We start from the raw sequence: 24931 nt of genomic DNA, 5'->3' as shown, positions 1-24931 counted from the left end.
TCAGGAACATCTAATACACCTATATTAAAATAAATGGCAACTAGCTCTCCTAGCATAAACCTTACCTAGCTCTGAGGGAGTCCAGCAGTCTTTTCCCTTGGTAACATTTCTCTATTTGTTCTGGGTCATAAGCCCTACACAGCTCCTGGTAGACCAGGAAGCTAAGCATTGTGGGGCTTCTCTGTCTTCCATGGGGATGGCTCGTAAGGAACATCATTTCACATCAGACGGTAGAAAAAAAAAAATCAAACACCATTAGCGGCAGGGTTCAGCTGGCCAAGGCTCTGTCTAAAGGATTTTCATGTTTTTTTCTTTGTAATAATCTTAAAAGTCAAACAGTATATGCACTCAATCTCTGCCCAGCCTCTTCACCCATAGGCCTTACTTTAGATGAGATTGAAATAAGCAGCAGGAGGAAAAAAATGGTTGAGCTTTTCCATCTTTATTCTGGAGTTATATGGGTCAGAATTAAAGATGGAGAGGAAGAATTAGTGCCAGGATTGTCTTGGCATTGCCAAGGGTTCTGCTGATTCTACTTGGGGAAAGAAGGTACAATAGTCAGGTCCAAATGTTTCTTACTTCATTTTTTGGATAGGAATAGCGGCTAGACAGACAAAATGACCTGGTAGAGGAACATAAAAGTTTCTCAAAGAAAAATTTACAAACAGTAGGGTCCAATTCTGGGGGAAAGGCAAACAATTCTTTTGCTAAAAAGGATTTTCTTCCCAGGGTTAGAATCTCATCCTTGAGACCTTAAGTGTCTCAAGGAGGCATTTTTTTTTTTATGGGCGTGTCCTACCTCCAATTCTAACAGCAGCCTGGGGTGTGAAAAGCAGCCTTTGGAGGGCAGTGAGGCCTATCAAACTTACACCAGTCAGTCCTTATGACATGATTACAGGTAACGGAATCTTGGCCAAGCCAATGACAAATTAGGCTCAGCAGCTATTTCAGAAGAATGGATGCAATTCTATGCTTGACTGGCTGTGAAAGTTCTAAGCTGAAGAGGGAAACAGCTGAGCTGAGCCAGCAGCTTTGCAGAAAGGAATCCCACTGGAGCCAGTACATGCGCTGAGCTTGCTTGAGTTGGCCCACTGGTGACTGGAGACTAAGCTACCTTAGGAGTTTGAAAGCTGACAGGGGAAATACAACAACTAGGAGAAGAGGAAGAAATGGGCAATGTGACAGCACCTCTCAACTGAACTTTTTACCTTACTTCTTGTTGTGATGCTATTTTCATTTGTGGTCTACAAATGTGCAGATAATACTTTGATATTCACAGAAAGCTTACAATCTATCTGTGGACTAGTTGTGGGCCTGAAGATAAAAAAAAAAATCCCTTCACCTAACAGTTTTAGCAGAAGATGGCAACATACAAGGGACAGAGAAGAGAGAGAGAGAGAGAGAGAGAGAGAGAGAGAGAGAGAGAGAGAGAGAGAGAGAGTGAGTGAGCTTGCAAAAACTTACCTGAAGAAACATGAATGCCAATAGAAGCTGGGTGCCAGTGGTTCATAATTGTAACCCTCACTACTGAAATCTAAGGATTGTGGTTTGAAGCCAGCCGGGGCAGAAAATCCATGTTACTCTTACCTCCAATTAACCACCAAATATCTTTAAGTAGAACTGTGGCTTAAGTGGCAGAATACCAGCCTTGAGCAAAAAGGCTAAGGGAAAGCCCAGGCCTCAAGTTCAAACCCCAGGACTGGGAGCATGAATGCATGCACATATGCTTGTACAGACCCGCACCCACACCCACAGCCCAAATAAGAAGAGGTCTTCTTCTCAAACACTACAGTTACTGGGAACCTTGATTAAACAAATACCTAAGTATATCTTAGCTGTCGATCTATGGGAAACTTCAAGTATAACAGGTCCATTCTAATAGGATGAAATTTATTAAGTGACTGGTGGTGAGACTCCAAGGTGGGGAAGTAACTAGGAATATGTGTAAAATAAGGACATAAGATTTTATCTCAGAGGCAGTGGAGTCACAGCTTTTAAACCAATGTATAAATATACTCAGATCTGTCTCCTTAGGGAGGTTAGGAAAAGGAACATGGTCATCTATTTTCAAAAGTATATGAAGCAATCATTATATAAAAAGTAAGACTCTGAAAAATAAAACCAACAGATGATCCGGCTTCAGGAACTACACAAATTCAGAGAAGACACTTAGGTGAGGTAGGGCCATTCCACATCCTGCAGGTTTCCCTGAAGTCTTGCAAGCACTCAGAATCAGAATAGAAGGCTTCATGGGAGAAAATCCACCCATGTTGTACCTTTGGGAAAGTCCGTAATCTCAGATATAATGCCACTGAAAAATAATGCTATACAGCCTCAAAAAAAGCACCTTCTGATAGCAAAATTGGCAAAATCTGGGGCAGAAAAAGGACTTAAATAGGAATGTAAATATTTGAATATTAGTAATTGTTTTATAACCAGCTGTGAAGAAAGGTAGTTGCACTGAGTTTCTTGAACTATAAAGTTAAGTTTTCATCACTAGAAAGGCAGGTGATTTTTACCTGAGTCCTGTTTTGAAGAAAATAGTCTTGGCCCAGAACACACTGAACTTGAAGGCCATGGATGAGCTGTTAATGAGGGTGGATGGGGAGATAAGAAAAGCCTTAGCCCCGAACCAGTGTTTAAGATCTTGTGGGAGAAGGGAACTGTGTATTCCCTTTCTCATAGATGGTGGCTGAGATAATCTTGAGTAAGTGTTTGGGGCAAGTAGGTGGCACATGACTGGCTTACTTTACCAGCAGGTAATTATTAGTGGCTCATTGAGCCGGTTTTAGTGGCATTATCTAGGCCAGATGTCCTGGACCATTTGGACTTTCCAGTATTGAACTATCTTCCGATGATCCAGAGCTAGTACTGTGCTTTTTCTCCTTCCATGATGTTCCCTGGAGGGGAATGGGCCACATAAGCAGGTAGAATAGGAAGCTGGGAACTTGAGGGACATTGTGGGGAAAAGCTAGAGGGTATCAATGTGAAAGACACAGGTTTAGATCAACTTTCAACCTTGAACTTTCAGACAGAATACAGTACAACTACAATCTAAGAGATGGACTTGCTTTTTCTTTTATGCTAAGCTTTTTTTCTCAGACATTGAACCTTGAATAAATAAGTGGTTTGTGTGTGTATATATGTGCACATTCCCTGAAATGCAGACGTTTTCTCAAATGGCAACAATTGCTTATAATACTTTTATGTGCATTTGCTTTTTAAAAATGCAGGGAAGGGTGACAGGAAAACCAGGCTGTGCCAGTGCTACTATGGCTCACAGAATGGGCTCCCCGGGGGACATCCTCCCTTTTGATGCTAGCAGTAAGAGGGGAAATAGGTCAGGGCAGCAGCCGAGTTTTCAGCTGGGCTGTCCAGCATGAGGACTTATTTTTCCAGGCAGCAGCAAGGATCTGGACTGTCTGACAGAGGACAAAAGGGGTGGTGAGGAAGGGCTTGGAAGTGATCACGAACTCCTGGAGATTCTCCCTCGTCTGCTGCAAACCATACCTTTTAAAGTTTGGAGCTGAAATGAGTTACAATTTGACTTTGACACTTGGGAATGGAGGCAGGAGGATCAAAGTTCCAATTCAGCCTGGACAACATAATGCGACCCTATCTCTAAAAAAAAAGGTGTGACACTGGTCTGATCTCTTCTGATAATACCTTACGGATCTTTTTTTTTTTTTTTTTAAAGTTCAGGTTTCCCCAATATTGCTACAATTAGAGCAATGGCAGGCAGGGATATGTGGGTAAGTAGATAGTGACTAGCTAGCCTGCTGGAAGGCAGTGTCAAGACATTCACCTGTTGTATTCACACAGGCCTCAGAAGGAAGATGATGGTTGCATTGCCAGCTCAGTCTTTTAGACAGAAATACCAAGGCAGGAAAGAATCCCACACCCAGGGCCACAGGATAACTGGAGTGTGAAAACCTAGGAGTTTGCACTTTTAAGCTAGTTATCTACCCATTAGCTAAAGCTATCGTTCATCACTACTGGAAAGATGATAGCAACGAGCACAACTCCCCATCTGGGAAATTACTCCAGATCTTCCTGTCCCTGGCAGTGTAACAGGGGATTGCCTTAAATAGACATCTGTATGGGGGTGAGGAGGTATCACCAAGCATATGCTCTCCAATGGGACACAGTAAACAGCTCAGTCATCGCTATAGCAGATCAATATATAAGCATTTCCAGTTATATGGTTCAGATGCAGCCCAGATTCAAGGATGGGGACAAGACAGCCAACCCACTCTTTCTGGGTGATCACAAACACAGTTCATCATACTCTACTCCATGGGGAACATTAGCAAACTTGACTAAATATGTTTTGAAGACCATGTAACTTTAGACATAATTATTAAACCTAGTTGCATTAAGTGTTAGTGTGATCACTCCCATAAAGACAATACATAAAGAATAGTATGACAGTTTTTCAGCAAAATTTTGTGAAGACTGGCAGCGGGGCTAGAATTGCTCATTCCTGCCACCCAATTGGGCCAGGCTGGAAGAGATGTGAAGTCTTTGGGTGTCCTTTGAGTAAGAGGTAAGTCCTCTAAGAGGTCCTTGGCTGCTCTAGGCTCCAGGATCACGAAGAAAATTACGTGCATAACTTCTGGTTCTTTCAGCTCTAAGGGTAGCCATATCATATGCATACTAGACCTCAGCCCTGACCAGACTTCTTCCTGACTCAGGGAGAAGAGCCAAAGCCAACAGGAACCAATGACTTGGAAGAAGCACCTTATAGATGAAAAAAAATAAGTGGAACAATGAAATGGGGGAAAGACACTGTGGGCTGGGAGGTGGCTGGAAATGATAGTGGCTCTAGACTAAGTAGTGGCATCAAAGCACACATGTAAGGAAAGTGTGATGATCAGGACTTGAGTTAAAGGAGGACAAGTGGAAACTTAGGCCTTGGCTGAACTTCATAGATGTGAGGAATGGGTATAAAAAGACTATAATTTTTGGGGCTGGGAAGGTGGCTCAGTGGTAGAGCATTTGCCTTGCATGCTCGAGGCCCTGGGATTGATTCCTCAGCACCACATAAGAAAAAAGCTGGAAGTGGCGCTGTGGCTCAAATAGTAGAGTGCTAGCCTTGAGCTGAAGAGCTGAGGGACAGCGCCCAGGCCCAGAGTTCAGGCCCACCACCGGACCCCCCCCCCAAAAAAAAAAGACTATAATTTTTTATTCAAAACAGAGAAACAGGGAAGGATTGCTGCTTAGCCAACTCTTAAACAGGACAATATACTTCATTAAACAAGGTGCCATCTTTCACTGCCTAGTACCTTGCAAGCTAACTTCTTGTTACCTCCTTGGCAGAAGTCTGGCCTTGTGGCAGTAACCCACTACATAGTCCTTTCCACAATCTTGATTCTTCTCCAGTCAGTTTATGCTTTCATACATGGTAGTGAATTGGAAGACTATGCAGCTATAGTATCATACAGAGGGCTGAAGAAGTGCTCTAAAATATAAAATCTGTGTGCTTCTCTTTTCCTTTAATAATGTCTATGTGCAGTAACTGCGGAGAGCATGCAGAGGGCAAAGAAATTTGGGTTTCAGATGAAATAATATGGACAAATGTTTAAAAAATTACATGGAAGGATGGGGCAGAGCCAAGGATAGTCACATTTTCAATATACCTGGTGACGTTTGGTTATCAAGAGAATAGGACAAGGCACAAACAATCAGTTCAATTTCAGCCATCCAGAAATAGCTTGACCCAAGAGAGTTCCTGAAGGGCAATATGTCACAGTGGAGGCTGCGGGCTCACCCACTGGCCTCCATACCATGGCCTGTTTTTTCTTCCTGGAGTCCATAGGAAGGAACTCTGTTTCCAGGGGCAATGATGCATGGATTCTCTCCTTTGCTAGATCTTTAGGGGGAGAGTGGAAGGGTAAAAAAAACACTGTGCGACAAGACAACTTATGAAACAGGTAAAGGTACCACCCAGGAAAAAGTAAATAAATGGTACTCATACAAAACAAAACCTTTTCTTCATTCCTTCAACCATTCAGAAAACAGTTTTTGTACATCCTATGATGGAAGTGCTCAAGAAAGTTGGCTGAAACTGGTTCCTTCAGTCAACATCTTTAATTATTTGTAGTCTAGGTATTATTCTGATTTCCTCTGGATAATAATCTTTCAAAACAGCCTGCCCAAATAATCATAAAAGCAGTTAGGAAAATGCAGAAAGGTTCTTTATTGAGAGACCTTCAGCATAGGGCTATGAAAGACTTGGCCACTATAATCAAGATAAATAAATACCAATTTTGGATGAGACTAAAGATCTGTAAACTCATATGGCAGGGGCATTAAAGGTGGAGAAAAACTTTGACTCTTTAACCAGGAAACATTAACAGATAAACAGACCATGGGAAAATCACAAGAAGCATAAGACAGTAAAGAGTGCTCGGCCACTCATTCCTTTCTTCTTCTTCTTCTTCTTTTTTTTTTGGTCGGTTGTGGGGCCTGAACTCTTGGCCTAGGTGAACTCATTCCTTTTAGTAGTCAGTATTTTTGCTGAACTCCTTGTACTTTGAATATGACCAGTGAGCTGGGTATATAACTAGGAAGAAAAGTGGCTGAGAAAATCAAGAATTAAAAAATAAAGAAGGAACTTGAGGAGATGTGAAACAATAGAGCGATCACTCTGGTGAGAAACTGACATAGAAGTAAGTGATGATAAATGAGACTGTGCCAGCAGGTGTCTCTGGCAATCCAATAAGGGGTTTCCTCCCCTATCCAAAGCACAAGAAACAAACAAAGGATCTGCTGCTGCTTCCCTCAGAAGGTCATACATTTCAATGCACTAATGAAAGTCAGAGGGGAATTCTACAGTATTTTTCCCTTCCACCTAATCTCTGGGCCTTTTTAAAATCTGCAATGTGGCCTGGTAGACAGTAATCAGAGTGGATTCTGTGTCTTTTGGGGGGGAGGGGAGAAGGAACAAGGCTTGAACTCAGGGCCTAGGTACTGTTCCTGAGCTTCTATGCTTAAGGCTGGCACTCTACCACTTGAGCCACAGCTCCACTTTCAGTTTTTTAGTGGTTAATTAGAGGTAAGAGTCTCATGGACTTTCCAGTTGGCTTCACATTGTAATCTTAGATCTCAGCTTCCAGAGTAGCTAGGATTACAGGCATGAGGCACTAGTACCAAGCTCTAAGAGTGGATTCTTGAAACATTTCTGTAGCAGAGGGTGGGGGCTATCCTTAATTGATAAAAATTCAAGCTACAGTGTGAATTACAAAATGGGGAGTAGGAATGCCAATGTAAAGGCATTCTACTTCACAAGTAAATATATCTCATTACAAAAACAAAACAGAGCAATGTGAATCTGATGGCGTGATTAAATAGGGCACTAATATTAACATGGCCTACACGTCAGATACATTACTACCCAGGTTGTTGTGCATGACGTTTGGGAAATGAAGCACGAATCTCTTGAATTAAGAATTCAGGATCTCTTTTGCCAAATTTATTTCTTTCACAAAAATGAAAAGGCAGTGACAGAGAAATCTCAAAGAGGGGGCAGCCACCAACAGCAAAAACATCATTTAGTCAGAAGTCAAAGAGTTGGGTCTCTTGAAGCCAGGGGAGCCCAAGATAAGCTCCTCAGGCTGGCCTGTTCTCTCCTGCCTCTCACATCTAATTTATTTTCTGGTTGTTCAAATCAAAATGAGATGCTGAAGCTTCTACACAGGTATCTGTTATCACTGAACATCCTAAAGAAGCCTATACATCTGCTCTCAAGTATCTGGAAAGACCAATGGGAGAGAAAATGTCTAGGAATACATAATCCTATAGCTCTGTGTAAATTCTGGTATTGAAAAAGGCTGGAGGAACCTGATAGATTAGATTGTAAAAGAGGGATAAAAGCAGGTCTCAATCTAAGTCTGAGCCCGGCACACTTCCCCGCTGTTCTTTTCTTGTGCCCACCTAACAGGATGAATGGCTGGCATACTCCTAGAAAGAAGATGGATCTGTTGATGATGACTTGAGCAAAATTAGCAGGTAGAAGGGCCCCACAGCAGCTGAGAGCCTAACTCCTGCTTGCAAGAGCCAGCCCAACAGGCAGAAGCAGAAATACAATTAAATTAAGTCAGAAAACCCGCTACAGAAAATGCAATTACTCAAAGATACAAATAAATGTTCAAAGAAAATTGGCCCCTGACAGGGTTAGTCAAGCTTCTAAATCCAGCTGGAGGCAGGCAGCTCAGGCTAATTCGCCAAACAGGAGGACTGCAAAGCTGTAAGCTCTCTGCATTAGTATCCTGGCTGGCCTCACCTGGCCTGGTGTGTATCACACATTCCAAGTCACCAGTGGGGAGAAGCAACTTAGAGGTGGTTGGTCAGTGATGTAGGGCTCAAGAAAATAAGGGGCAGGTAGGCATAGAATGGCTCAAGGACGTTCACGAACATGAGCAGTAGAAAAGGGAACAGACTGATTTCTGACATGGCAGGAAAATGACACCAAGGAAACCCCTAGGCCCTGGGCCCTTCCATTCAGGAAGACACGCGGTAAAGCCCTACCTCTCGCTGCAGCACCAGCTCCTTGGTGAAAAGCGTGGCTTCCTCGCTGAATGGCTCTCCTTCCTGCACCAAACCCGGGAGGTTTCGGGCTCCTCGGGGACATTCAATGCCTGTGTCAAGAAAAAAGGAAAATTTGTGGTGAAATGTTCTAGTCTTTTGGCTTGAGCCATGAATGGCTCTTTCACCTATGTTATACTGCCAGCCCAGCTACTGGGCAGCTGACTCCCAGACATTTTCTCCTTATTATTACACTTCAAATCAAATTCCAAAGTGTTAATTCAGTGTCATTTTGCCTTCTGTCCTTAGGCTATATTTTGGATACTAGTACTACTGGTTTTCATTTGGAATGAGACAGAAGGGGTGGGGTGGGGAAGGAAGGGAAGAACCCAGAATACTGATCAAGTATTAGGTGTCTGTAGTCAGGGAGACCCAGAATTAGATCTAATCTATCACTTATTAGCTTCATGACCTTGACCAAATTACTGAACACTGTCTCAGTTTTCTATTTATAAGACAGATATAATTTATTTACTTCTTGAGCTGGCTGTGTGAACTTGCTTGGGAAGAGATTACTTATGTAAAACGTATTTAGAACAATGTCTGCCACATGGAAAGGTTCCCTATACTTGGCTACTATCAACATCCTCTTTATCATCATTAGCATTATTGCTCTTAGCAATTCCCATGCTTAAAAATCTCAGTGTTCCTGACCTTATGGCTAGCCTCTAAGACCCCTGAGGACAGAAACCTATCCTTTTCTTGTTTGTATCCAATGACTACACAAAAGAAGTGCTCACTAACTCACTCTGCCTGCCTTTTCTTTCTTTGATTCAATCACTCATTTTGAAGATATATTTATCACCAACAGTGGTCGTTTCTGACAGACCATGAAATATGTTGCATTTTGATATCTGGGTAAGACATAAATATTTCAAAGTAATTCATACTGCAACTGTAATTATGAAGCAAAAAGTTGAACTAGGCTAGAGAGACAGGAAAAGAAAATGACAATTCAGGAGAGAAGGCTTTTGTCTATGTGTCTAAACAGCTGGTGGTCCCTCTTGCTGCACTAATGCAGAGCTAGGAATGCTACCATAACCATGAATAGACAAGTGAAAGGACCAGAAGCTTGGCCTGGGGAAGCGGAAGCAGAGCATCTACACAGCTGCACACATCTGATGGATGCCTTAGGGAGAAGGGGTCACACCACTGCCTCCACAGAAGGCACACTTTTTTAAATGGGTAAAGCTGGGTGGCTATTCATGTTTCTGATATGGATTAAAGATCACCAAAGCCTAGAAGAAAGGAAGTAGCTTACATGTTGGTTCTCAGCAGGCACAAATCAGAAAGCATTCTCTCTGAGCCCCCAGGTCTCACCAATGGGCCAGATCACGTGAGGTGAAGTGTGAGGTAGGGTGGGTAGTATTGGCAGGGACGGGAGGGGGAATGGGTGAGACTTGAGCTGGTATCAGTGAGCATTCGCCCATATCTTGAAAGAAAGGGCCAGTTGAAGGTCCTACCCAAATGTCACCGGGTTGAGAAAATAACCAGAGCTGCCTCATTCTCTGTACTTCAGAGCCAGGTGGCTGGAGGTGTGGACTTGTTATAAAAAAAGAACCATAGGAGCCAAAAAACCTGAGATTAACCCCAAAGGGAGAGAGAGAAAGAGAGCTAGAGTAAATGGAATGAAATATAACCCATGTTTTCCACAACATCAATAGCCAAAAACACTTTTCATTTTATATCTGCAAACTAAGCAAGAGCAGAATTGCCAGAGAGAAAAATAAATGATTCTGTTGAACTATTTTGCCACAAACGCGTAGATAAAGCATTGCTGCAGAAACAAGAGTAATACAAGGGCAAGTGTTCAGTCTGTTCCATACCTCAAAGCAGAGCTGGGGTGCAGTGGGGTAGGGCTGGAACAAGATCAGGCAATACTGGGGCAGCAGAAGCTAGGGGAAAGGCTTTTGTCTAGAAAGGCATGGCTCTTCTCAGCTGTCACTTTACTCTTTGTATTCTGGAGACCCTCAGGTGATGAAGTGGAGAAAAGATGAGGCTCAATAGGCCCAGGGAGTTAAACAAATCAAGCAGAAACACATTCAAAACATTTTCAACAGAGGGTCCTTTGGGCCTGTAGAAACCAAACCCACCCACTGTATGTAGATGAAAAGGAAAGAAGCCTTTGTTATGTTGCTTTTCTGCACCCCAGCAGCTGGGTTCCAGCTTGTCAAGAGGAAGAAGCTGGAGCAGGTTGTTTAAAGTGGAAATAAGTAAACATCCATTCACATCTATTCCAGACATAGCCAAAAAATTTCTCTTAGACACGTCGCCTCTGAAGTGACCCCTTATCAAGGGATAAGGAGGCTCTAGATGGGATGCTTTAAAGAGGGAGCAGGACCTATGACCAAACCTCAAAGCCAGAAGAGCAGGAAGGATTTTAATGTATTTGAATGTCTGAGTGATTTACATTTGCTCAACCCAATTACACCTGCAGATAAAAGATAGTGTGAGGGTGTTCCAGAATTTTAATGTTTTTAAATTATCGATTACATATGCATTTCTATGGGCATGTATGCTTTAATTAATCTTGACTAAATGTGATATATGATAGCCTGTCTTCTACTCTATTTTATTAAAGAAAAAAATCAAGATGGCTTTAACAATGAAATGGAAGACTAGTGGGGTGCAACACACAGCACGAGAAGCACTGGAAGAGATTGAGGTACAAAACAGAAGGCTAAAAGGTTGGGCAGAGCTCTGAGTCTTTGCTGCATTGTTTGAAAGCTGTTCGGCCTCGGGGTTTATCAGTTCCAAACTTGTTTTGTGTCCTAAGGGATCAAGAGACAGTAAGGGATTCACTGTCCAGAGACCATGCAAATGTTAACCTCCTGCTGGAAAGGCAGTCACTGCTATTACATTCCAGGCAAACATGTGCAGCCCCCCTCTTCCCTCCTATCCCCCCAGCTCTTCCCAGGGACTGGGGAGCAAGTCAACCTAGAGTATGCTGCCCCTTCCTTCAAATGAGGCCTGTATTGCTGACTGCTGGCTGGGTTGTGCTGTTGCCTCATCCGATAAAATGGACTTAAAAAAATCAACAAAGATAAAGAAAGTAAGCAGAGGGGAAGAAAGGTAGATTCTCAGAAAACAGCCCAAGGCTGCTGCAGCTGGGCTAGGCAGACTGACAAGCAGTGATGGAGAGCTCCCAAGGCACGAAGGGCTTTGGACTGAAAAGACATCACTGGAATTCCCAAAGTTCTCCCCAGCCAGTGAGGAAAACGCGTAATTCTAGACCCTACATATCATCACTAATAGCTGTCCTTTCCAATAATGCGCTGGCATGGTGCTGCCTGTGGTCAGGATATGCCGACTCAGCTGTGTGCCCAGCACTTACAGGTGTGCTGTAGGTACCTGGCTCACCCTTGACACTGATAAACTACTCAAAAGCAGAAATACTTAATTTAAAAAATGCCATGCCTAAAAAAAACCATAAACATTCTTGAGCACTTTTCTTATCTTTGATGAGCTGTGTCAGAATGAAAAGAAAGACCCAGGGGGGCCACAAGCAGATACAGAAGAAGCAGGTGAGTCCCATATTCTTCCTCCAGCTCCAATGTTAGGGAGCTCCCTAACCTCAAACCACACAGATCATCTTGCCTAAAGGTAAACAAATTTTTATACTTTTTCTAGGTTTTCCAGCATATGAATGGTTAACTAAGATTGCTTAAAATGAAGCACAATAAGAAAGGATATTTTGTCTGATTTGTGTAGGGTACAGGAAGAAATATTCCATTGTTAGCCATCAGTACATCACGGTTCTGGTTCCTGTTCAGCCACTGAAAACTAGTCAACTTTTCCAGGCTCACAGTCTGTCTATAAAATGAAGAATCTGCAAAGTCTTGCCTTGCAATAAAATCCTACCATTTTGCTCATGTGTCCTTTGTGTTTCTTTGCCTAATTGTTGACTCCTAGAGTACAGGATGCCTTCTTTCAAACTTAAAATGTTGGACAATGGAGTAATAATCATCCTTATTAAAAAAATTATACATTTAGAGACATTGACTAACTAGGTCAATTAATGCAAACACTTTGGTCATTCTGCTTTAGAGCAAGAAGAAAAACTTGCTAATGACAAGATAATAGCTATATAAGAGATTCCATTGATGGTGATGTGAAGGTTATGTATCACTCTGAATATTTTACACTGTATGTTGAGTTTTATGATAATTAAGCCTCCATACAGTGTATCTGTATTTTCTTCAATTGGGCAGTGGGAGCTAAGAGGAAGCATGGCAGATCTGCCCTGGCTAGAGTTAACATGAAAGCTTCCCAAAGACACTTAGTAGTCCAGCAAACAAGAGGCTAGGCACTAACAAAGGAAAGACAATTAGTGGAAAGAAACTACTTTGAATGATGCATGCCCACCATGTCTTACTGCTACATGGAAGGGACAGGAGGCATGAAGCAGAACACTCCTCTCTGCTCACTTGGGGCCTTTAAAACCACACTACCTAGATTGCCTTCCCTTCCCCTATTTCACAAATACATCTGTCTCCTCTGGGCCAAGCAGTGGCTGAAAAAGACCTTGTTCTAGAAAAGATAATTTTCCTCTACCACTGAATAAGGTATGTTCCCAAATTTGCCATTTGGTCTAGGTTGCAGGGTGTTAACATATGTAAATAACTGGGTTGTATGAGATGTAAGTCTTTCTGGGAGACTATGGGTGAAACGCAGTGGGAGTGAATCATGGGGCTCACTAGGCCGCATTCCTTGCTTCGGGCAGCTATGTTCACCACCACACGATGTTGGCCTGTTCTCTCCCTTTTCCACAAATGGAAATGGGAAACAGGAGCAGTAGGTGGAGGATGACAGAGAAGGGTTGGACAGATGCTTCTGAGCTAGATTCAAATAAGGCCAATCTGCAGTCAGGCCAGCAAGAAGAAAGAAGCTGTTTTAACCAAACTGGTAGGTATCAAGTGAGCCAAGACAAGTACCCTTCTGGAATTGGAACTGGGCATAGGAGCCAGAGGAAGGAGGAAATAAATAGCAAACTAACTTGAATTAAACACTGAAGATTTTCAGGACAATCTGAGACCCAGAATCATCCTCCAGTTCTAGGACCTAAGAGACCTAATCCTACCTAGGATGATTCTGTTAGATTTCCCTAGATGCCCCTGTAAGTCAGCTCTCTCCTCATTACCACCACGAACTGTGAGAGTCTCATGTTTGTAACTGAAATAAAACTCTTAACGGAAATTGCTTTTCAGGGCAGGCACTGTGTCATTTTCAGATTTTATTCTTGCTTATGTATAATACCTGTGTGACAACATAGGAGATCCTCAAAAGGAGTTGAATGAATAAACCTTTTAAAAACTACTTTGGAAGAGAAGTAAAAACACAGAGAGGGGAAAAAAAAAAGAAACAATGAATTGATTTACCAGAGTTGAGGACTCTAAGATCTAGAGTGATCCATTTCAAGCACAGAAGTGTTTCATGCAAACATCAGGAAAGGGGTTTAACTACAGCCTACCCTTCCAAAGTTACATAACATGTTAACAAGGAGAACAAAGCATACCTATATGTATACCCCACTGGCCTCTCATTTGGCATACTTGGAGAACACAGTTTAAACCCAGAAATGAGGCAGTCAGTCAACATTGTGTTCAACAGGCACAGCAGACATGTTGAGCTCCCAACACAAGAGGAGGAGAAAAATGATCCTGTGTGCCCTGTCAACAGTACTAGCAGCATTGTGGCCACATGGAAATGCAGAAAACTGGAGCATGTTTAAAGAGAACAGGAGAAGATGACTCAGGGCAGGGAGGCCTGCCTTTAAAGGGAAGATAAAAGGTGCTAAATCTGTACAGCTCAGCTGAGTGGTGACTAAGAGGGTGACATGATAACAATCTGCAAATATTTGAAAGGTGTAAACACCAGAAAGGAAGGAAAATGCTTAGCCTAAAAGCAGGGGGTGTAATTATTAGGGGAAAGCAAATCTGGACAAAATATCGGAAAAACAGTGTGGGGATGACTACTGGGTTATAAATAAGTTTCCCAATAGCGTTGAAAATGCTGCCCAATCCTAAAGCTGCAAACTAGTCAGTCACTAGGTCTACCCCTCTGCTTATGGTGAAAGCAGCCCAGACAAGTGAATTGTGACTTCATTTTCTAAAAATCTTTAATAATATTCAGATGTAATTAATGCTGCGTTAAACACTGCTTCCAGGTATTTCAACACATTTTTTGTCAATCAAACCCTGGAGAAGAAAGAATAGTAGTTCTATTGAGACTTTTAGAAAAACAATAACAACAACAACAAAAAGGCTTTATCTAGATGCAACATGCCTGCTAGCTGATAAAGTGGGGCTGAGTTTAGACAGGAGGGATAGACAGCAGGGACAGGAGACCAGAGTGTTTCATGTACTGGGTCATCTTCATTTCTAGTCTCCAAGACTCTAGGCAGGAATGCTGTCAAGTTTTCAGATGGGAAACTATGGCTACCTCTCCCTTCTTTCTATATACACATCCCCTGGAGTAATTGTCAAGGACAAGGCAAGGCACCGAGAGAACACCAAAATAAGCTTCCTGTCACACTGACTGCACTCCAATACCTCTGCCTGAGTTCCTGCTGCTGTAGCTACTCAATTTATAATCCACAGGCTCTCAGCAGTGTTTTTACCCCCGGATTCAATTAGTTCCATTTCTGTACTTTCCTCGCCACCTTTCTCCCACCAACAAAGAATTAAAAATAAATAAATAAATAAAAATAAAAAAACCTCACAAGTCCCACTACACATACAAGTTACACTTAAACTGTATATGCAGGTCAAGAAAATCAGCACTTTTAATTCTGTTCAGTCTTATTTCAATAATCTTTTTGTGGTAGTATAGACACAGTTATTGCTTCCTAAACATAAAGAATAAGGACCCTTGATCATCATATGAAGGGCAGAGATAGACTAGCCATCTGCTTAATTTTAAGGAATGTGGTTATCACTTACAGCTAAATCAGTTCCAGTTGTTAGTTTTCATAACATATCTCATGTACCAAAAGCTTACTCTAAATTCCTGTTCATAGGTGTTAAAACAACCTGGAGGTTGTAAGTGCATGGATGCTGTCAATGAATCAGTTAACTGAGAACTGCAACCACCTCACTTAGCACCATGTTCTCATACTCCTAAAACGATCCAAAGAGAAAAGTCAATGGTAGACTTAGTTCCTAAGTTTGTATTAAAAGTTCAGAAATAAAATCAAGATTTTTGCATTGTTTCAAGTCTTTATTCTCTCTTCCTTGTTCTCTAAATCTCTGCTTCCTCAGGGGAGGTAGCATCTTGTGGGCCAATTCTGGAACATGCCACTGCTAAAAGGCTTTTCAATGATCAGAATAAAGGTTTAAAGGAAGAATGAAAGAATCCTAATTAAAGGGATCAAACATCTCAGGTAATTGTAGTCAAGGGAGTCAAGCAGGAACTAAGAAAGAAGCTGTTTTTAGCTCGTAGTTTTTCAGGATAGACTTTTATTAGGCTGTTCTGATTTTGTGATGTTTGATGCATTTGTTGAAAGTCCAGGGACTAAAGTTAATTGGGTGTAGGAACAATAAGACCAGGTCTTTACAACTCAATGGGAACTGCAGTTCCTTTTGAAGCAAGGAAGAGGAGTAAAGGGGAGGCATCTACAGGCAGGAACTGCAGTGGTTGGCTGTTAAACATACTTTAAGTTTCTCTGACAGAAGTCATAATAGAGGTTGTTACCCTGTTAACAGATCCCCATTTTTCAGTTAGTTGAGGAAAGGGTTATATTAGTTTTCTCTCTATCTTCAGTATTTGGCAAACAGTAGATGCCAGTAACAGGGGGGTGGAGGGTGGGGTTGGTTTAGCAGATATAGATAAAACAAATCTGTTATAACAATTTTATGTTCCTGAGTTCTGTATACGTAAGAATTAACACTTGGAGAGTTAATGAGAAATTTTAGTAACACTTATTTCCAGGACCTCAAGGCGTGTATGTGTTAAGTGCTATATATCACTGGTGACTGTGGGTGATAGAGACAAGAAGGGGATGGCTTCAAGGCCTTGAACTGGATTTCTCATTCTCAGCCTAGCCAGAACCTAGCAATGTGAATGCCTTGTTTCACAAAGCTGATTTATAGTTAGCTTTAGACACCACAGACTCACTAAAAGGGAAAAGGAGCATAGGCCAACACTGGGAAAACCTTTTCTAATTCTCTCCACTGCAGATCAAGATCTACACAATAATTTTGAATGAATGAAGCGTTCCCCTTCCTCTGGCATCCCATAAGCATAGCCATCAACAATCTAGCCAGTGTGTTTCTGCGGTGCTGCGAAAGGGGACTAAACTTCTGGCTTGCCAAAACATGTGCCCATTTGAGGGGTTTGCTATAAGGAACAGCTGCACTATCATTGTCAACTAGTAGCAGAAAAGAACTGGGCATGGGAAGAATTGGTGCTATCCAAATTTGGCTTCTCTTGAGTTATCATTCATTATCTGTTGAACAACCTCAAGTCTTCATTAACAAGCAGAAAACAAAAAAAGATTCTGAGGTGAAAAGGCTAGGGCTACAATGGCCTTCAGAATGACGAGAAGGCTCCTATATGGCTAAGAGACTTTATGTAACACAGGCTCTGGAGACAGTGTCTGACAAGCAGAAGCCCTCCATCTGAACAAGGAGGGGGAGCTGGTTTCTATGAGAACCTCAACTTTGCTTTCACTGACTTCAATTTTAAACATGGAACTTTCTCTTTGAATCAAATAAAACTTAAGAATTTCCCCCCTTTACTTTTCTGGTAGCAAAGGATTCCTTATCCTGGTCTTTTTTCTATTTCATGTTAATAGGTAAAGAGAAAAATTTGAATCTACTGTCCAGGCTCCTAGAGATTTTAAACTTCAGGATGGGAAGAAAGGCACAGGAAACACCCATTTGGTTCTTGCAAGTGCAAGCTTCCAGAAGGTATTCTGGCATACACCTGGCTGCCAAATGTAAGAGCTACTTACTTGCATAAATTTAGAATGACTTTTTCTAACCAAGCTGTGTTGTGTTATTTGAACAAAATGGTCCTGATATGTGTTCAGAGTACGTCAAAACTATTGTGTTCCTTCAGCTTTCACTCAAAGAAAATTGCTTGGCTCCTCCTCTCCTGAGGCAAGTGAATTCCAAATGTCTAGAAATTAGTACACTGAACTAGCGGGAAGTAGAAGAAAAAATATCCAGAGTCAAAATATTAAGGCCAAGAACCAAAAGAATGAATTAAAAAATCTGAGAGCAGAGAAACTCTAATAGCACTTTATCTTACAAACTTAAAAGAAGGGGGGTGGGGAGAGAAGGACAATCCCCCCCCCCAAAAAAAACACATCAGGAAGTAAAAAAGGACCTCTGAAGATCCAAGTTTCTCAGTGAGCAAAGAACAATTCTAGACACATGGTTATTACCTGCTTGATAAACAAATGGAATTTTGGGATGAAAATAAATGATAGCATTAAATTTAAAGATAGGGTCGCCTCATTATATAGCCTAAGTTGGTCTTGAAATCCTGAAATTATAGGCTGAGCTATTATCCTCAACTTTTTGTTTATTTTTGGTTATTACATCTAAAGTATGAAATAGCCTGTCACAGTTCTGAGAACTGTCAGCTCACAAGTTAAGAATGGTTTTATATTTTTGAATAGTGGAATAAAAATCCAAAGAATAAAATCAGGAGATTCAGATTCCATGGATGAGATTATACTGGAAGACAGCCATATTCCACTCATTTCAGGACAGAGTAGTAAATTGTGACAAAGACTGTACGTCTCACAAAATCTAAAGAATTTATTGTCTGACCCTTTACAGAAAGTTTACTAATTCGTGCTCTCAAGGATACTGTGTTCTAGTTAAAAAAAAATCAATACTATGTTTGTTCTCATAGATATACATATATTAATGTCTAATACATATTATATACATGTATGTGTGTTTACACAAGGCTAATAATTGAACTCTGTTCTAAGAATTAGAGTATCAGTATAACATAAGAACATGGTAAAATAAGCCAGGTGCCTTTAATCCTAGCTACTCAGGCTGGGATCTGAGGATCGCAAAGCCAGCCAGGGCAGGAAAGTTCATGAGACTCTTATCTCCATTAACCACAGAAAACCAGAAGTGAAGCCTGTGGCTCAAAGTGATAGAGTGCTAGCCTTGAGGGAAAAAGCTCAGGGACAGCACTTGGGCCCTGAGTTCGAGTCCCAGGTCTAACCAAAAACCAGCCAAACAAAGAAACAGGTAAAATATACTATCAATAAAACCACGAAAAAATATTGCATTCATAAACTGCTTTACTAAATGGAAAGTCCTTTGTACAACTACTTAAAGATAATAAAAAGAAAAAAATACTAAAAAAATCCCCTTATGATCATATAATCTTAAAAGTAAAAGGTCACAGGGCTAAGGGACATTGCTGTGGCAGGTGACATGGATGCAGTATGTGCACTCTGCTTTTCTTTCCTGCCGTCTGTTCTATGATATCCCCTTCCTGATATTTGTGTTGTACCTCTAATCTTGTTCTCCTTTACTCCCCTCCACCTCAACTCCCCAAGACCTGGATTTTCCCATAAAAAACATACTTCATAAGCTAGGATCTTGAAAACATCAGAGTTACCATCTTATTCCTCTTATTCCCCCACACCCAGCCAATCACTATCACACTGAATGTACAAAGGTCTTCAGGCCTCAGGCTTTGGACTCAGGCTATCTTTCACTAATAATATTAAGTCCTAATAGGTATCTCAATAACAAATTCAACACTGTACCATTTCCTCAGGGGGAGCTCCCTTACATTCCCTTATAGTTTTACTCTAGGTCTCTAGGCCTTGTAGGCTCTAAACACTCACTTTTCCTATACTGGTGATTACAAAGAACCACAGACTTGCAATCATCAACTATCCTCTAACTTCTAGGTCTCACCTCCAAATGTCTTACAGAGATCTCCCCTTCATTGATACCCTAGTCAAGTCTCAAATTCAATGTATGTAAGCCAAAGTCTCCTTCTTCTTCCTATATCTCCTCTTTTGGTCTCAGGACTACTGTCATCCCAGGCTGAAAACTTCATTCTTCTTTGCTTCTTTCCTTGTCCACCCACGTGAGTATGTGCACAGGATCCTGTGTACACAGGATGCAATAGAGTACCACTGCACCCTATTTATTTCCCCTGCACATCTTGGCTCAAGATTACCAACATAACTGCTTGTTTAGGTTCTTACCATTTCTGATTAAGAATCTTTTCTTCTTGCCTGCCCTCCATTTTTCCCTTACTGATTCTTCACAAACAGAGCTACCGGAATAATCTTCCTAAAGCATATGTTCTGCTCAAAACTCTTGAGTGGCTTCCTGTGCTTTCCCCAATAAAATCACAGCTCAACATTTTGACATCCTAGGTCCTCTAAGATCTGATGTAGTTCCCTGGGACCACATAAAACATCCATTACCCACCTGGACAGCCCTTCAAATATGTGAAGACACATCTATTTCTTCTCATCCTCATGTCTTATTTTCTTTGGGCTAACATTCCCAAGGCCCCCATGAGACAAGAGTTTTGATTTCCACTATCCTATTCCTTTTCCTCTTCAAGCCTACATAATATGAAGGGAGTCTTCAAACTGGAAATCTTTTGGTTGATTTAATTAAAAAGGTCTGAAGGGGGTGTATAGTGAGAAGCATTCTTTCTCTGCATTGTTAGAGTTTAGGCAGCAAAATAGGCTGTTTTAGGGGCGAATGGGAAGGAAGGGAGATGGCATAGCAGTATTCCTTACTAGTGCCCACCATGATACTGCAGTGACAGCAGGAGGACTCCATGAGGGGAAGGGAAGCCTTCCCAAGAGGTGAGGGAGGTAGGGCTGTCCTTGCAGAGGCTTCCTGCCTCCCTGGCCCCCTTTCCATTCGCTGTCTCTCAGTAGCAGCCCTTGGCACTGTGGAGATTCTGGTGGTGTTGTGACAAGCAGTCTATTCATTTCCTCTCTCAATCACTGGCTCTGGGGGATAAAAGGAATGGCAAATCCAAACCACTGCCTAGAATCCACTTTGCAGAATTCAGGGAAAGACTGTTCTACTGAAGTGATTATTTCCCCTGTTTGGGAGACCTGGGGGAGAAAGAAAAGGCTCTCTGCATCCTTTACTTTCTACTGATGCGACACTGCAGCAGAGATTATTCCAGCCTGTAGCATGGCTGGTGCTCAGGAAAAGCCCAGTGTATATATATTGAGGCTCTTTTACTCTTGTCCCAGTGTGGCAACAGAGCACACCGCAGTGCCAGGATTTGAACTGTGACACTGGATACATACAAAGCTTCAGATAGAAAGAAGAGGAGAAAAGAAGGGAAAAAGCAAGTTAGGTCCCTGATAGGCCAGCTTCCCCTTGCCTTGCAGCTGCAGCCCAGGAGAAATTAACATAAGCCATTAGGGTTGTGCTGGTTGTCCAGGGAGAGAAGGTTTAAGCATGCTTATCACTGCATGCCTAAAAGACAGCTTGGGGAAGGGGCCTGCTCCAAATTAGGATTCCTAATAAGGGGAAATGATAGTCCAGGAAAAGGTGATGGAGTGTTTAGGAGAGTGTGGGGAGAGAAATTTTCCATGCATAGTTCTTAACTGAGTACATATTCCAATCATGATAACAGGTGTTTATAGCAGCCAAAGAGTGCAGGTGTGTGTGTGTGTGCACATGTGTGTGCATGCGTGTGTGCATACTCATCCAAGGAAAGAAGGAAAAGGAGAGGAGAGAGAAAGAGGAGGGAAGGGCTTTTCTCCCAGTCACTTGGGATGACTGAGAACAGACTGTACCTACCCTACCTACTGTTCCTACTGGGCACAAACACACAGAGACAATGTCTGAAATGGGTGAAGCAAAGACAGCTGTGGTTGGATTTTTCAGTCTCATTCCCAGTGGTCTCGTCACATTCCTCCTAAGAGGGAAAGAGCCAACCCCTTCTTCAGCAAGTGAACACACCCTTTTTGTCTCTTCCAAAGCCCTTTCAAAATTGAGTAGATGCTGGCTCATGTGTGCTATCTAATGTGCCTGTGTTTCTTGTTCTCTCTCCACCATATCCACTCCTCGCTGTCAGGCCATTCTTGTCTAGTATCACAAGAGGAAAGAAAACAACATCAGCTGAAGCCTTTTGGATTGTAGTTACTGGCTCCTCAGTGATGCAGACAGAAGGAACCAATTTCTCTTTCTGACTCTGTCTCTCCCACACATACATAGGCATGCATGCAAGCACAAGCAATCCTTCTCCTGAGTGTGCGCCATCCATGTCTCCACACTATGACCAGGACTGGGGCGTTTAAATTATAAAGAAAAATGTAGGGCTGAATATCTTTGCAAGGAAGATGGACAAGTCTTGGAAGCTACATGTTTTGTGGCTGCTTATTTGATATAATAATGTATTTTTGTTTTCATAAGTTTGGCCATAAGTAATTTTATATCCTCTAAAAATAAGGCCAGGCCTATACCAGGGTTCTTCCTTTCTGGGCTCTGCTTTCTGCAATCCATCAAGTGCCTGGACACCCCATGGCCCAAATGGATCCTTCTATGTCAGAAGGCAATTAGATCACTGGATGTAAGAAATGCTCAGGCTATGCAAGTAGGAACCCGGGGGAAGGAAGTAGGCCTTTTCCTTCTCAGCCAGCCCTCCTAAGAGACAGTAGCTCCTGAATGGCAAAGAGGACAGCTGTCAGCACCAGGGTGGGTGGGGAGTGGTGAGGCAAATTTCACAGCATAACAGCCAAGAGACAAACAAAAACAAGAGAAATGTTTCATATGGAGGCTGTCTCCCCTAATGTCACTAAACTGGAAAATCCTCTGTTCTGTAATTCACCCAGGCTTAGCAGACAGCTGTCTGTGTTTGAGTCATGAGGGAAGGTGACTGCTTTATAGGGGATTTTTTCTCGCCAACCTGAAACTTCAAGAAGCCTAGTCACTAATAATGCCAGCATTCGGGGCTGCCACAGAATGTAAGCTCACTTCTCTATTTCCTACAAAGTCCACTTGTTCCTCACAACAAGAAGGTCATCACATTGCTCTTCCAGAAGGAAATCCACTAGGTATCAATAGGGCAGATGAGACTGGAAGAGTTGGGAGAAAATCTTGAGATACCAAGTTTGATAGAAATGACTGAAGTCACCTTATGTGGCTGGAGAGAGCTGAGTTTATAATTTGCTGGGACCCTAACATTTGTATTTCCCCTTTACCAATGTTCTGGAGCAGATGCTGTAATGTATTAATCTTTGCAGATGAGTGATACAGTTTAAAATACTGCAGGCTTTGGCTGCCATTCCCTCCCCTAGGGTCTCAAAATAACTCCACACAAATCATTTTTGCTAAACACTCACTCAGGCAGCTCTTCCCTGCCAGCACACACGCATCTTATGTAAGTGAAGAAGCCACCTAGCTTGCTGGAAGACAGTGGCGGTCCCTAAGAGGCCATACTGCTGGCTGCCCCTGAGATGCTGCAGAGTCGGGTGCCCAGTCTGTCCCTGTCCACGGCCAAAGAGCAGGATCAAAGAGCCTGGGGACTGGCTACATGTGTCCTTAGCCAAGTCAGACAGCATCCAAGGAGACTGAGGCAGGCAGGTTAGGGAAGGTCATCCACATCAGTGTGGTATTAGAAACGAAAGCAACTCAGCCATCTAGTGACCTAGTACCTCATAAAAGGTCTACTTGGTTAGATTTTGCTAAGTAAAGAGGAGAGGGAGTACCATGCCTCTCACAAGAGGCCACAGTTCACTGAGGGAAACAGGCACATATCTGGACATAATATATAGCTGTAGGAGGAAAATCCAAAGATTTAAGATGGGAAATGGATGGGTCTGGGAAGGTGGCTCAGTGGTAGAGTGCTTGTCTTGCATGCATGAGGCCCTTGGTTCCATTCCCCAGCACCACATAAGCAAAAAGAAAAAAGCCGGAAGTGGCGCTGTGGCTCAAGTGGTAGAGCGCTAGCCTTGAGCTGAAGAGCTGAGGGACAGCGCCCAGGCCCAGAGTTCAAGCCCCACGACTGGACCAAAAAACAAAAAAAAAAAAAAGATGGGAAATGGAGCAGTAAGTGGGGTGGCTGGGTACTCCTGAATATCTTCCCATAGGTAGCTTCAAAGCCTCTTCACATAGCTAGCAACAGAAAGGCTTGGACAAAAGCTTTTATGGCTCCTTCCTCCATTCTCAGGGGCTTGGTTTATTAACTATTTCTGCTGGGGCCCTTCCTATCTCCACTTGGGCTCTGCCTTCTCATCCTTTCTCCTGATTCTTCTAAACACTTGGAGCTTCACAGTGGTGTGTTTTGGGCTGCTTTTCATTCCAAATTCTATGCCTAGCCCTTTCAGTCCCACTATACACTGATGGATCTCAAAGTTTTAGCCTTCATTTCTATCCCTCTATTGATTTTACCTAGACCTGAAAATGTCCACAGACATCTAACATCCAATGTGTCGAAACTTTTTATTGCTTACAAGCTAGAACACTGACCTCCTCGTTTCCCCCCTCTTACCAAATGGTCAATGAAAGTCTACAGCTTTAGCCCGGCTCCAGTGGCTCACACCTGTAATCCAAGCTATGCAGAAGGCCGAGATCTGAGGATCATGGTTCAAAGGGCAGGAAAGTCTGTGAGACTCTTATCTCCAATTAGCCACCAGAAAACTGGAAGTGGTGCTATGGCTCAAAGCAGCAGAGTTCTAGCCTTGAGCAAAAAGAGCTCAGGAACATTACTCAGGCCCTGAGTTCAAGCTCTATAACCACTACACCACCATCACCACCAACAACAAAGTCTACAGATTCAAACTCTACTGGGCAATTCCCACTATGTAGCCTAAGTCAGGCTGCTATATCTCTCATCATACCAGTGACAATCATATCTCAGCCACATTTCTTTACCTTGTTTGGAGTCATTTAAAACCCAGTCTTTACATTGTAGTCAAACATGTGCCTTAAACATGCTGCCAACAGTCTATGTCTTCTGATTTTTCTTTTTTTGTTTGTTTTTTTTCCCCTTGAGACAAGGTCAAACCTTGACCTTTGACCTCAAACTCAAGATCTTCTTCCTGCCATCACCTTCCAAGTAACTGGGATTATAAGTGTATATCACCATGTCCAGCCTCAAAGAAATATTTGTAAAACATACATGTTCTGAGCACATGTGACTCATGCCTATAATCTTAGTTACTTAGGATGCTGAGACTTAAGGATTATGGTTTGAAGCCAGCTCAAGCAAGAAAAATATGAGACTCTTTTTTTTTTTTTTTTTTAGAAATTGTTAGTCATGCATGTAAACTTTTAATGTATTTAGCTGTTTGCTCATGGAATATGAGACTCTTATCTCCACCTGAGTACAAAAAAATCTGTTAGCAGAGGCTTGGCTCAAGTGGTAGAGTACC

At 42.2% G+C, this 24931-nt stretch overlaps 1 protein-coding gene across 1 annotated transcript in view; it reads right to left on the bottom strand.

The window, feature by feature from the left end:
* The window catches only part of Snd1 (staphylococcal nuclease and tudor domain containing 1), a 446310-nt gene that overhangs the window by 92259 nt on the left and 329120 nt on the right, over positions 1–24931 (bottom strand). Inside the window, exon 16 of the mRNA XM_069996698.1 lies at positions 8530–8639. Coding sequence (XP_069852799.1) covers positions 8530–8639 — 110 coding nt within the window. The remainder of the gene's footprint in view (positions 1–8529; positions 8640–24931) is intronic.

The sequence above is a fragment of the Dipodomys merriami genome, unplaced genomic scaffold (assembly GCF_024711535.1).
Source record: "Dipodomys merriami isolate MVZ:Mamm:240054 unplaced genomic scaffold, mDipMer1.0.p SCAF_5, whole genome shotgun sequence".
In the NCBI taxonomy this organism is placed as follows: Eukaryota; Metazoa; Chordata; class Mammalia; order Rodentia; family Heteromyidae; genus Dipodomys; species Dipodomys merriami.
This window is presented reverse-complemented; position numbering and strand designations above follow the sequence as displayed.